At 39.6% G+C, this 17,114-nt stretch overlaps 1 protein-coding gene across 5 annotated transcripts in view; it reads left to right on the forward strand.

Moving 5' to 3' along the window:
• Window positions 1–1,619: 1,619 nt before the first annotated feature.
• The window catches only part of TCERG1 (transcription elongation regulator 1), a 53,406-nt gene continuing 37,911 nt past the window's right edge, over window positions 1,620–17,114 (forward strand). Inside the window, exons 1-6 of one of the 5 annotated variants that reach the window (XM_074960524.1) lie at window positions 1,620–1,859; window positions 5,391–5,543; window positions 5,854–6,127; window positions 8,298–8,540; window positions 13,658–13,720; window positions 14,847–15,083. In XM_074960524.1, coding sequence (XP_074816625.1) covers window positions 1,635–1,859; window positions 5,391–5,543; window positions 5,854–6,127; window positions 8,298–8,540; window positions 13,658–13,720; window positions 14,847–15,083 — 1,195 coding nt within the window. In that variant the 5' untranslated portion in view covers window positions 1,620–1,634. The remainder of the gene's footprint in view (window positions 1,860–5,390; window positions 5,544–5,853; window positions 6,128–8,297; window positions 8,541–13,657; window positions 13,721–14,846; window positions 15,084–17,114) is intronic. The other 4 variants (XM_074960526.1, XM_074960525.1, XM_074960529.1 and 1 more) reach the window with 4 other exon arrangements.

Below are 17,114 nucleotides of genomic sequence, written 5' to 3' on the forward strand. Positions count from 1 at the left end.
TAAAGCTAGAACGAAAGCATTCAGTTTTTTGGGGGGGTAGGATTGATGTTTTTTGGGGGGGGGTGCACAACATCCAACAGGCTGGGACTCTCACCCTGATTGGGGTGTTGCACCTGAAACCTGAAATAAAAGTAACATTCTCTGGTGCCTGGTGCAACAGGCAGGAACTAATGCCAGCATGAGTGGTAAAATAGCTTTATTGGCCTTACTTAATTGGAACATAAGAACCTGCCATATTGGGTCAGACCAAAGGTCCATCTAGCCCAGTATCCTGTCTTTAGACAATGGCCAATGCCAGGTGCTTCAGAGGGAATGAACAGAACAGGTCATCATGAAGTGATTCATCCCTTGTCGCCATTCCCAGCTGCTCACAAACAGAGGCTAGGGAAACATAATGGCTCCTGGGAGCACATAACCTGGTGTTATGGTGATAGGTGTTCTAAAAACTATAGTTCTGTCTTAACAGTACGATTCATGGTGTTGCTGATAAAACCCTGTCCTGTTTGGGACCTTGCTCTCTGACTGTCATTTGCCTTGTTTCTCTCTCATGACCATTAAGATTAGCTGGGATGCTGTTATTGTCAATTCCTAGGATCATGTTTTCCAGGCCTGACAGAAGAGTCTTCTCAGTAAAGAGTGCCCCTAAATTTAGAATTTGCTCCCTTTGATGCTCCATCACTGTTAGAGCTTGGTGATCTTTGGGGCATCATTCAAAGCACATTAATTTTGTTTTGCTCTTGGGCATCTCAGGGTTGGTAGCAATGGTCAGTTGTGTACCACATAGTGGGCTGCCCCTATAATTTCCTTTTTTAAAACCTATGTAAAACAGCACCTGGTTTCTAAAACTTTAGGTGCTTTATGAAACTTAAATCAGCAGAAGTAGAAGTCTGTATAATCTGAGTGCTGAGTTGCATGTGTTTTGCCGTTCACCACCTTATAACCTTTGTTTTTTTCAATTTTGAGTCATCATGCCAACATTGGTATTGCACTGGCACTAAATGGTGGGCAAAATTGTTTTCCTGAGAGCATCAGAAGAGCGTTTGTTGGTTGCAAAGGTGAACGTTTTTTTCTATATATACACTTATTAAGCTGCCTGTGTAGTGGGCTGGGTGGCACATTGGGTTTAGTATATTAGCCTTTCATCATTGCAGATCAGAGTTCAAATCCTTCGTTAGGTCATAAGTGAAAAGGATGCAGATGGTCTCATCCAAGTCCCTGGTGGACACTCATTCACATTATGGAATAGCTAAAAACCTTGGCACAATCGGCAGCCATTGCTCGAGAGGCCTAAGATGTGACTATAGATAGACATGGTGATTCAGGTCATGTTTGAAGTGCTTTGGCAGAGCTGTGTGAGGGAAGCTTGCACAGTGCCTGTCCGTACTAAGATGGTTCAATCTAAAGGTCACTCATTTTCATGAGTGAAAAAAATCATATTCAAACTTCTAATGAATTTAAATTGTGGGGGGGGGGAACCTACTAAAGTACTTGTACTTTTAATTTTATCTATTGAAACTTGACAGAATTTGTCATGTCCTTCTGCTTTTACTAGTTTCACTTTTTGTAACACAAATTAATCTACTCTGCAACTAATCAGCAAACACAAATAGTTTTCTTTTGGCTTTACACACAGAATGGCTCAGCAGCAAGCACTGAGATTTCGTGGCCCAGCACCCCCACCAAATGCTGTCATGAGGGGTCCACCACCTCTCATGCGTCCACCTCCACCTTTCGGCATGATGAGAGGTCCACCTCCACCACCTCGTCCCCCCTTTGGACGACCTCCATTTGATCCTAATATGCCTCCAATGCCACCTCCGGGAGGGATTCCTCCACCAATGGGGCCTCCACATCTACAGGTAAAGAGTGTATGGGTTTGGTTTTCTGTTTTTGATGTGGATGGATGTGGTAAGAAGTCAGCAGCATTCAGAAGCAATTACAGCAGGAAAAGAAAAAAGTAAATGTAAAAAAAAAAAAAAAAAAAGATCAGAGCCCAGTTAGTTTTATCACACTGCATGTTGTTCAAAAATATCTAATAGAGGGTCCTTCACATGGTTCCTAAAGGCAAACATAATGGAATCATGTGCACAGTTAAGATGAGTTCATTGACAAAAAACTCCAGTAGTGCAGAGTTAAAATTCTCTGGTAGTGCCTTGTGTCCTTCCAAATCATCAAGTTTAACTACACTCTATCTTTTGAAAACAAGGTAATGAAGAGTAGAGCTAACACAAATTTAAACCTCAGAAAACCATTAAAGTTAAGGTACATGCCACCCCCACAATATAACTGCTCCTTGGAGCTGGCCTTAGCCACTTGGAATGGTTTAGTACGGGTGGTGCTATAATAAGATATGAAGAGTAAAAAGGAGAATGTCCCATTGTGTTGTGATCAACAGTTTTTAATTCCAGCGTTTATCTACATGCACTCCAGCTGCATTCCTTGTGTTAGATGTGGTTGTATTGAATGGTGGATCAATTAGTTGGAGCAGTTTGGAAGAGTAGTTACTGTGATATGAAAAGAGGTGCATATGTACCTTGAGGGATCAAGTGGGCCTAATTTCAACGCTGGTTCTGTTGAGGTGTGTCAGTAGTGGAGCACAGTGGTCTTGTCATGTGGATTGTCATCAGTCTAGTGAAGGGATTGTAATATTTAGCAAATTTGGGTTGGTTGCTGTGGAGTGGGCACAGTCTGTGTAGGTAGCTCCTGTTTGCTATGCCTGGCTTAAACCAGAGTTTTTTCTTAGCAAAGAGGTGTACTTTGTCCTACAGTGCTCGTAGGTGCAGTTCCCTGAGTGTTCTGCAGCATCTCCAATGATAGAGTGCTTGTATGTGTGTTATGGGTGTGTTGCGGCATTGCTCGGAGAGAATGGAATTAAGATTATGTTGTGGTGATGGCATATACCTTAACTGTGTATTTTCTGGTGTTTAGGAAGGTGAGCCTGGCACCCTTTCCCACTGCTGGAGGTAGCATGGGGAAGATGGGGAGTTCTGGATTCTCAGGCTGGTGGAGGAGTCATGGGAAGGAATTGTAGGTGTATTTGTAAGGGATGGAGGAGGATTGTGCACAGATGACTCCACTTCTTTTCCCTCCAAGCGTGTCACTGGAGGGGAAGGTGCCCAGCTGCCCACCCTTTATGATAATGTTCTGTCTGTGCTTCTTAGATGCCAGAGAGCAAAGACTTCAGAGGATGATCCCTTGTTTGTTGAGAATTGTAGAAAAAATACTTTTTTGGAAACCCAATTTTTTATCAAAGCTTTAAGTCATCCAACTGGGTTTTCAAAAACATAGTGTTTGATCTCTTACACAAATAAGGGTTGTTATCTAGGGGTGTTCTGGCCCCTCAGTAGCTGTGCCAGAGCACAACCCTGAGGGGCAGAGCCCTCATCCCACTCCCTCCCAACCCTCCATGGCACTGCTCTGATCATCATTTCCCCCTCCCCCCCCCATATTCCCTTCGCTCTCCACCAAAAAAGTTATAAGAATCAGAAGAAGTTATGATCTGATCATGCTAGTGGAGCGGTGTATTGAGAACCCTTGACCAGATGACACCGAACATCGATCGCATTAAGTTTTATTGTTCAGGAAAGGGTGAAGACTGAGTCATGATTACGTTACCCTAACCATTTACTGTCTTTCATCTTCACTGTATTATTTTTAAATTCTTGCTATTACTTTAAAGTAAAAGCGGAGTTTACATGTAGATTTCATAGCATTTTTAAAATATCACTTTTAAACCAGAAATTTGGACCTCAGGGTGAAATGTCCAAAAGAGCCCTGCAGCACAAAATGCATTTCCTGAAAACTGCCTAGGGTAGGCCTTAACCTCTCAGTGTGCCTGGGTGCAGCTAAGGTCCAGTGATGACAGCAAGTCATCTTGAGCCACCTATTCACTCTCATAGCAGGCTGCCAGCAGACCTGTTTTTACAGAGCCCCTAGTCTCGCTGCGTATATATGTTTAAATGCATCCATGATGCTTGTGCCAACCTAGAGTTACAAACATTGTCCTCAGTAACTTTTTCAGTATTGCTTCCTGAAAGAGCCAGGAGGGGGAGGGGAAGCACATGCTAAAATAAATCCTGAGTGACTAAGGTCAGTTTGGGATGGATCAGAGCCTTAGTTTGAGCCCAGGTTTGCCCAAAAAAAAGTGGACGAACCAGATGATTTTGTAAAATGCTGTGTTTTAGGGGGTCTGTATTTTGGGGAGCCCCTGGCTCAAATGACCCCAAATTTGAACTGCTTACACTGTCTAGCACAGCAAATTTCAAAAGAATCAGAATATACATATGTTTTTTAGAATACTTAGAATAGTCAACCTTTAAACAGAAGAAATGCTCAGTCTTACTAACAGGAGAATTGTTGCTTTGCTATTATGCTAAAACAGTGATATTCAGACTAAGGCTCGCAAGCCATGAGTGGCTCTTTAATGTGTCTCCTGCAGCTCTTTGCAGCACATGATATTAAAGCACTGTGATTTAATTGTTAACCAATCAGGATGCTTTTATCAGTTAACCAATTGTAGTTGATTAAAAATAATAATACCTGGTCAGTCATTTTTCTGGGAGAATAATATATAAACTAAATATTTCCCCTGCCTTACTGTTTAAATATGAATATATAGTAGTATAGTAAATGAAGCAATGAATTCATACTACTGTGGCTCTTTTGGGTAATGTTGATCTCTAGTTTGGCTCCTGAACCACTGAGGTCTGAGTATCACTATGTTAAAAGTTCATGTACTATGGGGGACATGCGTGAAATAAGAATTTAGAATGATATTGGGGTGTATCAAATTAGTATTAAGCATTTTAAAATTAAGATTTTTTTGCTACCTTTGGACATTTAGTAATAACTATTTAAGTTGAACTAATCCTCTGCTGGATCATCTGTTTTTTATTTCTCTTCAGTGAAGGGGGAATCATTTATGCTACCCCAGGCCTCTTCTCTTTATATGGCCACTTCTTTGCTGCTTTGCATTTAGTTAATACCTCAAGGCTTGAAGTACTTGTTAAAGCTGTTCTCGTGCTATGGGTTGACTTGTCATGAGGTGTGGCCCTTGCCTTGATAATGCTAATTGAGGCCATGGCTCCCCTGATTTTTCTGTCACTGGAGGCATTCCACTTCCGTAAGCAACGGAGCTAGGTGGATGGAAGCATTCTTCCAGAAGGCTGAGGATTTTTCATACTCCCTGAGTACGCTATGTCAATCTAACTTTTAAGTGTAGAACAGGCCAGAGATTGTAACGTTGTTTCAGTGGACTGTATTAGAATAGCATGGAACACTGTTGCTAAGTCTTTTCTTGCTGAGGCTGTGCAGTCAAGTGATACAGAATATGAATGCAAACTGTATATGGCAGACCTGTGACATTGTTACTGTTATATGATTTTACACAGAGGCCACCATTCATGCCTCCTCCCATGGGTAGCATGCCACCACCTCCTGGTATGATGTTTCCTCCAGGGATGCCACCTGTCACTGCCCCTGGAACTCCAGCTATGCCACCCACTGAAGAGATATGGGTAGAAAACAAGACTCCAGATGGCAAGGTAAGACTGGAACCAAATACAGCAAGGAGCTATCAGGAATAGTGAGTGACTGCTACCATGTTACCACATCTGATCTTGTTTGCATTGGTGGTGGTGTTGTGTTGATCTTGGCCATTGAGGCTGCAGATTGTGTATAGTAAGAGTCTTTGTTTTTGTCACGCTAAATAGATAGGCAAAACAGAGCAATTTCCTTTTATTAATACATATTCGTATAGATATTAACTTTTTCCCTCCTAATTTGAGGATGGGGGACTAGGCCATTCATTGTGAAAACATACTATTGTTTGACTATGACTTTTCTACTCTATAGGTCTATTTCTATAATGCACGAACGCGTGAGTCTGCATGGACCAAGCCAGATGGGGTAAAGGTTATTCAGCAATCGGAACTGACACCAATGCTGGCTGCTCAAGCGCAGGCCCAGGCTCAAGCGCAGGCCCAGGCTCAAGCGCAGGCCCAAGGTGCCTCCACACCAACAACCAGCAGTCCTGCATCTTCAGTGTCTCCATCAACCTCGTCAAGTACCCAGTCCTCCATGACCTCTACTACAACCACAGCCACTTCAATTTCACAGACCATTTCCAGTGAGTTACTGTGGGTTTCTTAGGCTTTGTGAGAGTGGGAAACAAATGCTACCTTGGAGGAAATACTGTAGTAAAGACTTAATGTGACATGTGGCTCCTCTTTGCCAGGTATTTGTTTTTTCTGCTACTGCTACCCATATGTTCTCAAATAACCAAATAGATGCTTAATAGTTATTGATATACTTCCAACAAAACTTGGAAATGCTTTGTTAAGAAAAGGAGGAAGGGGTTGTTCCACCAAGGTTTCCCGTCTTACCTGTCTCCAGGATCCAACCTGCCCTTCTGGTTGAGGAGGTGGACATGTCAGTGCTGCCTCTGGAACAAGCAAGGTTGATTGTTGTGAGCAGAACTTCTGCTTTTTCATTCTGCAGAGCATCCTAGTGCTTCAGTTACTTTGTGTTTGAGTAACAACACAAACCAGGAGAGGTTCTGAGCTTTATTGATGAATGATCCATGTAGTTTGAAAACTATTGCTCTTCACATGGACTGAGCCACTACAATGTGTTCAGGTCACAACAGCCCCAGGGAATAGGGGATTGACCTTGTGGAATGTATATATTTAGATTGTAGCCATAGCAAATAATCTTACAGTTGACTCATCTGTCATTATTTCACTAGACCTGCAAAGCTAGAAAGTAACTACCTAGCCTATTCTCTTGATATATTGAAGTGTAGGGCATTATTTTATAGCCTGTGTAGACATTTGTTAAATATGTAACAATGGACAAGAATCACAGATGTTTAGATTCCATTCCATATCAGATCTTTGAGATCCATCGTTTACTCACTGTAGTTTTCTCTGCTTTTGAGGCATATGTTTATAGTGAGGCCCTTTTTATGTAACTTAATAGAGTATTGTAGAAGTTGACTTGACTGGCTGCCAAAAATGTAATTTTCTGACACCAAGCACTAATGAATTTTGCCTTTTTTCTTAAGGAAGTTCTGTTAATGTTGATGCCTGTGGCCAGGTGCTAAAGCTTGTGTTTTAAAAGATCAATTTTCTCAGCATTCAGAATCAGACTGTAAAGTATTGGGGGTCAGAAGAGCTGGGTTCTAATTCTGACTGTGTCATTGGTTTATTGTGTGACCTTGAGTAAATCATTTAATCTCTGTATGCCTCAGTTTCCCTATCTTTAAAACAGGAATAACTCTCTTACCCTTTGAGAACTGCAGATAGTGTTAAATATATACTAAATATTAAGTATCTTTATATCATTGAAAAAGTGAGTTAATCACTTTATTAAATACAGGAGAAAATAATTTCCTTGCAATATGTTTTTCAGTTTTTATGACAAATTTAATATTGACAACATAATCACTTAGTACAAGAAAAGTGATATTTCTGTATCGTCTTGTAAATTTATAACATTGCTTTCCAGGGTAAAATAAATCAAAATGATGCCTAGTATAAGTTTAATTCTTGAAACGCATTGGCTGCCACTTTTCCTCCTTTTACCCCACACATTGATATGCAACATTAGCATCCTGTCGAAGGCTAACTCGAATCATCCTGCAAGAAATGTTGAACTGAATGTTTAATATTCATGTACCCACTAGGAGGCACTGAAGGCCACTAGAATTCTTCCATTCCGTGACACAGCATTTTCCTAAACTTTTCTTTGATTATACATGCTTGAATCACAGTTGCATGGCCACAATCTAAGAATACCACACGGTTGTCATGTACATGCACGTGCAAAACTGCTGCCATTATATTGTTTAAACAACAATATACTTTGTGCATTAGTTCCTTCATTCAAGGTTTTGTACAACTTTCTACTCCTAGTTGTCTCAATCTGAACAGAGGTTCATATTTCACTTTTCACCCAAACAAGTTAGACTAGTTCTCTGGTAACCAAAGCAAAGAAACTTGCCACTGCTCTAGAGATTTGTTAGTTATATTATACAAACAAGGGGGTAAGGGAAATAAGAAATATAAATTGATTTTTTTTTTAATTTTTTTTTTTTGGAATGATATAATGTCACAGGGTGGAGGGAGGGATTTTTATTTCTAGCGAGCATCCTTTTCTTATGTGCTTCGGTAAGGGATGAAATACTGTATAGTATGTGTAGGGAAATATTTGTGAGTGCTCATATATTTACAGTTCACATGTTGTACCATATAAGAAAACTACAAGTGTTTTTTTTTTTCCTCCTTTCTTTTTATCAGCACCAACAACACAAGACCAGACCACAAGTTCAGGTGTTTCAGTTGCTACATCTTCAGTTAGTGTTTCAACCTCTGCTCCTTCTGCTACACCTGTGCAGACTGTACCCCAGCAAGTCCCACAGACGTTGCCTCCTGCAGTTCCTCATGCAGTACCTCAGCCAACAGCAACAATTCCTGCTTTTCCACCCGTAATGGTACCTCCATTTCGTGTTCCCCTTCCTGGCATGCCTATTCCACTTCCAGGTAAATTGGTACACTGTAGTTGTCTTATCAACTATGTGTCCATGTTGTCAATTTGTTTGCACTCGTGTCTACTGTGTATTTAATTGCCTAAATCCTCTCCATTTAGAACATTTTCTGAAATAATTCAGGTTTAGTGGACAGACTTTAAGTAATAGTCACTTGAAACACATTTTAAATATTTAATTTTCTGATACAATTATTAGAAAGTTATTTAAACATGTAAAATCCTTGTTTTGATAATACAAATAAATTAGAATGCACTGAAAAGTGCATTTTATAAAGGGATTTTTTTAAAGGGATCGTGTCTATACTCCAGTCCCATACAAAGTAATGAAGAGGTGGATTAATTCTTTAAGTGACTCTGAGACTGTTAATCAACTGTAAAAATAGTTTATTGCCAGTATGCCCTAGCACTACTTTTTTTCATATAGCAGAATTCGTGGTTGGTATGTAATCATTGCAGTCACTTTGTTACTTGGATTTAGAGCTTTAATCTTATGCACAAATGGAATAAAACTAGAGGGGACTAAAAGTGAATTACATATTCTAGAGTCTCTCTAATATCCGGGGACCATCACGGCTACAACTATTCTGCATACATATTCAAGAGCAGAAAGTATTACAATTCAACACTGATCTCAAGTGTTCCCAAGACTGATCTCTTGCAGCCACCAGGAATAGTGTTGGAAAAGGAACAAAAAGACTTGAGCTGCAAGGGCTCATGTTGAAGCTTAGTCCATGTTCATAGATTCTAAGTCCAGAAGGGACCATTGTGATCGAGTGAGTCTGACTCCTCTATAACACATACCATAGAACTTTCCCAAAATAATTCCAAGAGTATATCTTCTAGAAAAACATCCAATCGTGACTTCAGAATTGGCCGTGTTGGAGAATCCACAACCCATGGCAAATTGTTGCCATGGTTAATTACTGACACGGTTAAAAAATTACACCTTATTTCCAGTCTGAATTTCTCTATCTTCAACTTCCAACCATTGGATTGTGTTATACTTATCTATCCGATTGAGGAGTCCATTATTTAATATTTGTTCCCCGTGTACATACATATAGACTGTAATTAAGTTACTCCTTAATTTTCTCTTTGTTAAGCATAGATTGAGCTCCTTGAGTCTATCACTGCAGGGCATGTTTTCTGATCCTTTAATCATTCTCACAGCTCTTCTCTGAATCCTTTCCAATTTATCAACGTTCTTGACTTGTGGGCACTAGAACTGTTCACAGTATTCCAGCAACAGTCACTCAGTGCCAGATGAAGAGGTAAAATAACCTCTCTACTCCTACTCAAGATTCCCCTGTTTATGCATCCCAGGATCACATTAGCACTTTTGGCCACAGCCTTACACTGGGAGCTAATGTTCAACTGATCATCCACCACAACCGACCTATCTTTTTCAGAGTCATGATTAGAAAAAAAATCAACTTTATAGGAGTGATACAACAGCACAATATTGCTTTAAAAAGGAAATTATAGGGAAGTCATCAGCTTAAACAAGACAAAATTATACCAGGTTGAGGACAGTACTCTGGTTGATATTGAATGTTAGGTAAGTAATTTAGAGGTCTGATTCTTTACGCAACTGCACATGTGCAGAATTTATGTCCCCTGCAGATTTCTTTGCTTCCCTGCAGTAAACTGACTTTCTGACGGGGAAGCAAAGGGATGCCACAACAGCAGTCATGGAGCCCTCTCCAGCAGTATGTTTTGGGTGTCCAGGGCAGCTGGCAGAGAGAAATCACTGAGGCAGGGGGCAGGACTGGGGAAGACTGGCTGGTGGCTCCTGCTTGTCCCAGCTGGGTCGGGGAGGACGGGACTTCCTCTTTCCCTGCACGGCATCTGGGGCCGGGTCAGACCCACAGCCAGATTTCTCTCCCAGCTGCAGGAATCTCTGCAACCTCCCCCCCCCGCCCCAGCTCCTTCACCCATCACTCCTTAGCTGCAGGGGGAGGGATCCCTGTACAGGGAGCTGCTCTCCCATCCGCCCAACCTCCATGTGTCCAGACCTCCTCATACCCAGACCCTCCTGCTCAGTCTCACCCCTGAACTCCAAACCCCCCTTGATGAACCCCACTCTCCTGCAGCTGGACCATCCCAACAAGCCACCCGCACCTGAATCCTCACCCCACCGAGCCCCAACCAGCTGTACTGGATTCCCACCCCACTGAGCCCCACTCCCCCAGCATCTGGACCGCACCCCATATTTCCCCCCCCCCCAACCCACACCTGGATCCTCCCACACTAAGCCCCTCCACACTTGGATCCTGCCTTGCTGAGCCTGCCTTCCCACACCTGGTACATCTGGAATGGAGGAGCAGGGCCCTGGGGTGTTTCTGGAATAGGCCCAGTCCTTGCGCTCTGTCGGGGTTAGGTGCAGCCTCACCACTGAGTCTTTGTCCTGGGGGGTAGCTGTATAGTGATTTCCCACCTCTGTGCAACCAGTGGCCTGTGTTCCCCAGTGCCATGCTGGAGCCTTCACATTTATTTGACAAATAAAATTTGCAGAATTTTAAAATTGTGTGCAGAATTTTTATTTTTTTGGCACAGAATTTTAAATTTTTTGGTGCAGAATGCCATCAGGAGTAGATTCTTACATATTTTGGGGAGTTAAGGGAAAAGAATAACTAATTATTAAGTTTTAAAATAGGCATCTTAAGTCAGGATGAAGAAAGTTTGACTACTCTTAACTTCAGTTCCTGCCTCTGCCAGCAAATGATCAGTGTAAGATGAAGGATCCAATATTCTTCATGTAAGATGCATATTCAGCTATTCTTAAGTGTAAACTGGCAGGCAAAATTTGAATGATCAGTACAATAAGGAAACAATTTCAATATCCAATAAACTGCCCATGAACAAAGGACACTTGTATTTTTTGTAAGTTTCCAGTGCAGAAACTCCCACACTGAACACTACACTGGAAAAGAAGAGAGAAGTGTGAAAAGCAAACAAAAAAACCTTGGTTATTTGATGAAACATTTTCTTCAAATTCTCTCAGAACATGAATATAGTTTCTGAAGTTCTGGAAGACTTATACCTGACCCATTTTCCCTTTTCACTGGGAAATAACACTTTGGATTGAACTGGGAGGACTCCATGCAGTTTTGAATGTTTTCTTTGATTGTTCTAAATACACATTCTCTTTGATTACGGAACAAAACTATGTTTTGTTTTTGTTTTTTAATTCAGATAAAATTGATTTAACTTGGTTGTGCTTTTTTGTGGTGATCCTAGAAAGCCTTGGAATATTCCCACCATAACTACAAAATGCCTGAAGAGATGAATTTTTAAGAAACAAGCTAAAAAGATCCTGTTAAAATAGTAGCAGAATTTAAAAAGACATATTGAGCATAAGTTTGTAGCTCTTTTGTGTTAGGCAGTGATGAGCATGAAGCCATCCAGAGAGATCACTTCATATTAAGAAAAAAGAGCTGAGCAGTGCAATTGACAAGTGATCTTGACATTTAAAGTTCTGCAGCATATTGTGAAATGACACTAAATTAACTCTTCCGTTGTGTTAATATCTTATGAATTAAGAGTAAGCAGACCAACTTTAAAATTTAGTATCATATGTGAAAAGCTAGCTATACATTTAAAAATGTGAAATTTGTCAGAGGAAACCGCTCTTTTTTCCTCTGTAGTTGCTAAGAAGTCTGTCTGCTCTTCAGTAGAACCAATTTCAATGATCAGACAGATGACATTATTTATCCTGATTTAGTTTTAGGACATACTGTAACTTCCTTAACAAAACAAATCTTTACATGCATTCAAAGGCTGTAGCATAAAAAAAAAAAAAAACTAGACAAACTTCATTCAGTACCATTTGATTCAATGCTTCCGTATCCTAATTCATACATACTACATAAATGCTATTAGAAATTTTAATAAAAGAGCTCAAAACTAAAGAGCACTGAAATTGTCTTTTCTAAATTTTTTTATATAAATTGGAAGTGTATTTTCTATATTAGATTTTTGACAAAGAAAATTAATTTATTTTGGTTATAAACACAGGGGTTTAATTTCATTTTGTGTTGTGGGAATTCTCACCTCTTACTACTTTCATATGGTGGGAATTGAAGCATTTTAGGGTCTGGGGGTATATTTCTGAGTTTTTCAGTTACCAGTCTGAAAGTACTGGATCGATACTCAGAAATACTATACAGTCATGACCCTTTCCCCCTAAAATGAACTGTCTTCTGGAATCTTTTTTTCCTCCCTTTTATTCTCTCATCTCATCCTAGTGATTTTTCATCTCACTGAAGGGGATTAGATGCCACAGCTTCCATACCTTTCAGTGTCATTTCTTCCGTGAGCTAAAAGCAGTTCATGGTACTACCTCTCCCAAAGGCTAAATGTTCTGCCTACACTGCATTCCTACCCCATGCTGCTCCACAGACTGTGACAGAGCTAATACTTCCTACCACTGACCCACCAGTACAGTTTCTTTGTTTGTGTATATTTCTTCACCCCTTCACAATTTTCTTTTTGCCTCTTCTCTTTAAGCTTCAATGCCTTTTCCTAATCGCCATCGCCTCCTCTTTCCTTTCTGGTTGAAATTGTGCTTTCGCTGCCACTACCACTCCCACCTTTGTCTTAATTGATTAAAATTGTACCTCCACTGTTGCTCATGCCTTCTTTCCAGCTGGAGTAGGAGCAGAATGAAACTGACAGGGACTGCAAGAGTTTCTGCAGCTGCTTCTAATTGGCCTCTTCTGGGCAAATGCTATGAGGAAAACTACCCTCGGCACAATCTCCTGCAACATTGTCCCATACAGAGGGGTGAGACTCTACCCCACACTGAATTTAAACCCCTGAATCCTCGCTCAAATGTTTTTATAAAGTCCTAATATATGTTAAAACTGTGGTTCAACGTAAAACAGTAAGTGTTGCTGTAATTTAGAGCTAGTTTTATAGTTGATCTGGCACCACTTTTCATAATCTGTTGAAACAAAAAAGAAATTTACATATTCCTGCCTGGGATGTGTCTTTTCTATTGGAAAATGGCATTCTAAATTGTAGCAGGAAAATTTGTATTATTCAGACTTCCAGTAAAAGCCAACATACAATGGCAGCTTTCCAACATGCTTGCTTATCCATTTTACAGGTGTAGCAATGATGCAAATAGTCAGCTGCCCGTATGTAAAGACAGTCGCTACCACCAAGACCGGTAATTTTTAAAACCATCTTAGTTCATTTTGTCTGTAAGTTGGCATGGTAGTGAATGTTACTGTTTATCTTTTATTTATTTATTTGCTTTCCCCCAATGAATGGATCTATATATTTTTATTTTCAGAAAAGGTCTAAATGAAAACATATTGGCCAGCAAATAACTTTCCTAATGAGTTGTTAGTGTTAGTCTATTTAGTACAAAAAAGCTACACAAATGCACATTATTTTAATCATTGATTTCTGAGATAAATGTGAACCTCCTCGTGCCTATACTACTTAGTTTTATTTCTTGTGTGTGGGGATATTTATTTTTTCTACTTCCATTTGTACAGTGACATGACTGCTTGCATGTTAGTATGTATGTGGTGTATGAGTGTCTTAGTATAAATCTTCATTTTAAGGTTGTGCATTATTTAAAAATAAGCCATTTTCAGGAACAGATGTGTTTTTATATAAAAAACAGTTGCTTGTTTCTTCAATAATGTACTGATTTGGTTTTTTTGTCCCAGGGTAAAAGACATTATAACTTGTACTTTATTATTAAACTGCTCTAAATTATGACCATATTGTGTTGGTCCTATTTTCTTACTTGAAAACAAATTTGATTTCACTTTCCAAAAAACCTGGTATATCAGGCAAATGGTATAGTAATATTATGTACTGGCTCTTCATCTCTAGGTACTTGCTTACCATTTTGCCTTACGACATGAGCAAAATGGGTTTGGTAGTCTGTCTCAAGTACTCCACAAAACCATCACAGCATAGTTCAGTATTACTCTTTTAAAAGCATTATGTCATCAGACTTTACCTTGAACTGAAATAGCAGGGATTTTGCTCTTGAAACACTGAATGCCTAAAATGCTATTACTCTTTAGATCACTGCATTTTAAATAATTGTACTTTGCCCAGTTGAATATGGACACTTGTGATTTAGAAACATGGTAGTACAGTTAGTAACATCAGCTTCCAATTTTTGAAAAAACAGACTTATTTTGTAGTAGTTTACATTAAACTATATGCTTAGTTGATTATCATAAAACAGTATTTTGGTGCTTTTGTGTGTCAAAATGATACTTCATTGTCACTCGCTCTTTTGTTTTGTTTTTTATTGCTCCTTTATGTAGGTGTCTTGCCAGGAATGGCCCCTCCTATTGTACCTATGATCCATCCTCAGGTTGCTATTGCCGCTTCACCTGCTACTTTGGCTGGAGCAACAGCAGTCTCTGAATGGACAGAGTACAAAACAGCAGATGGGAAGACTTACTATTATAACAATAGGACTTTGGAATCAACATGGGAAAGACCCCAAGAACTGAAAGAGAAAGGTACAGCATTCGATTTTAGAGTCCAGCCGCAACTAGGTATGATCACTTTTACGACTTATTATAAACATTGTTGCAAAATGTGAATGAGAATTACTTTAATCCTCTTCTCCCTTAATTATGATTTCCAAAATGTGTTTCTAGTGGTAACTTTGGGTTGGGTATATCTCTGAGTTAAAGCATATTTGTCTTCTACTATGTTAATAAGTGTTCATTACTGCTAAACCATGGAACATTAGATATATAAACACGCGCACACACACACACACACCCCCCCCCCCCGCTTAAAATAACTCTAAACCATGCTAGTTAAGACTGCTGCCCATGATCTAATTGACAACTCAGTTTTCACTAATTCAGCTTACTTCTCCTGAATTGAGAGGGCCATAAGACAGAGAACGTCTGAATTAAGTTCCCTGAATAAAGAAGCGTTTTCTAGATCCTCATAATATATAAAATATATTTTAAAGAAAAGAAATAGGTGCAGAAGAATGCTCAGAAAGCTGTCTCTCTGCAGTTGCATTGTACAGTCTTTTTTAGGCAAGATGTCCATTCCAGAAACCAGACTGCATCATTCACTTGAGTATTCCATACAAATTTAATGTATAAAACATTTTGTAGTGGTTCTGGAACCCATGCAGAATGTGCAGTATCCAAATATGTGTCTGCTTAAAATTGCTCTCTAGTATTTCATCCTCTTCTGTAATGTTCTTTAAAGTTCCAAAGTACATTTTAAGACTTTCATTCTCAGTTTTTAATATCTCTTGAATCTTGATAAATATGTAGTTTATTCTAGAGAAGTTCAACAAACTGCAGTTTTTTTGGAGCAAGAGTATCTAGCTCACCCTAGTATATTTTGTAGCTCCTAATGCATCCAAAAAAGTTGCAGACTTGTCATCTCCCTTCCCAAACCCATGGTCTCCCTAACCAAATTTTAATGTCATGGAAGGGAAGGTGATAGCAGCTGATCTTGCAGGGGACTCCTTTCTGAGACCTATTGTCACCAGACATAGTATCAAAAACGAACAGAAAACTAATCCAGAAAATAAGGGCGCCGTAACAGTATATAAACAACAAGCAGTTTGCTAAAAAGGCAACATTCTGCAAAGGAAGTCTATGCCAGGATGGTATGCTGCTAATAGCAACCCTTCTGCATCATATAAGACCCACTAGAGCAGCCAGCAGTGCAAGACAAAGCATTCAGATAACTTCCCTCTTCCCCCTCCCCAATATTCATTGATTGGATTTTAGGTAGAGAAGTAGTCTCTGTGTTGGAGTTAGAGAAATACCTCTTCCTATCACACATGCTATTCTTTTATTAAAATTTAGTGCAATTTCAAGCCATCACTTTATTATAATATTTGATGGTTAACATCCCTAACTGACTATTCTTCCCAAGTGACTTGTTTCCATTGATGTAACCTCCTTTTCAGATTTTTGACTTCTAACATTTCCTGCTGGCATTGGGACTAAGTATAGGAACAGACTACTAAAGGGCAGTTTTAATTACAATTGTGAAATCCTTGCATGGAAGCTGCTATAAGAAATATGTAGAATCTGAGTTATAATTTATCCTGCTAAACAAGGAATGTGCATGAGCACTTCAGGAAACTGGACTGAATTTGGAGCTCTTGTCACAGGGACACACACTGAAAATCACAACACTTACAGTTGCTATAAAAGTTGGCGGGGGGGGGCAGCAAATATTCTCTTTCAGGTTGTTTACTTTGTGCATTTGGCGTTACTTTGTATTTTGTCAGTTTCCCCTGTATTGTCTGTGAGGTTCCTGTTTGCTGAAAAGTCCAGAATTTAAAATTAAAAAAAAAACCACACACAAATCAGGCCATACTCCTTACAGAGTATTCTGTCAAACTTTAATTTTTAAAAATGAGCCAGTTTCAAAAATTAAAGTTGACTGTGTCACTTGAGTCCTGTTAGGACACTTATATGGGTAGCAAGGTGTTAGTAAGAGGGATTCCATTTAAATTTTTTTCTACAGTGAATGGCCAGGATGCCTGTTTATTGGGTCAGATTCTCTGCCCCATTCCAGTTCCTTCACAACATCTAAAA

Source organism: Natator depressus, chromosome 8, assembly GCF_965152275.1.
Source record: "Natator depressus isolate rNatDep1 chromosome 8, rNatDep2.hap1, whole genome shotgun sequence".
Taxonomy (NCBI): domain Eukaryota; kingdom Metazoa; phylum Chordata; order Testudines; family Cheloniidae; genus Natator; species Natator depressus.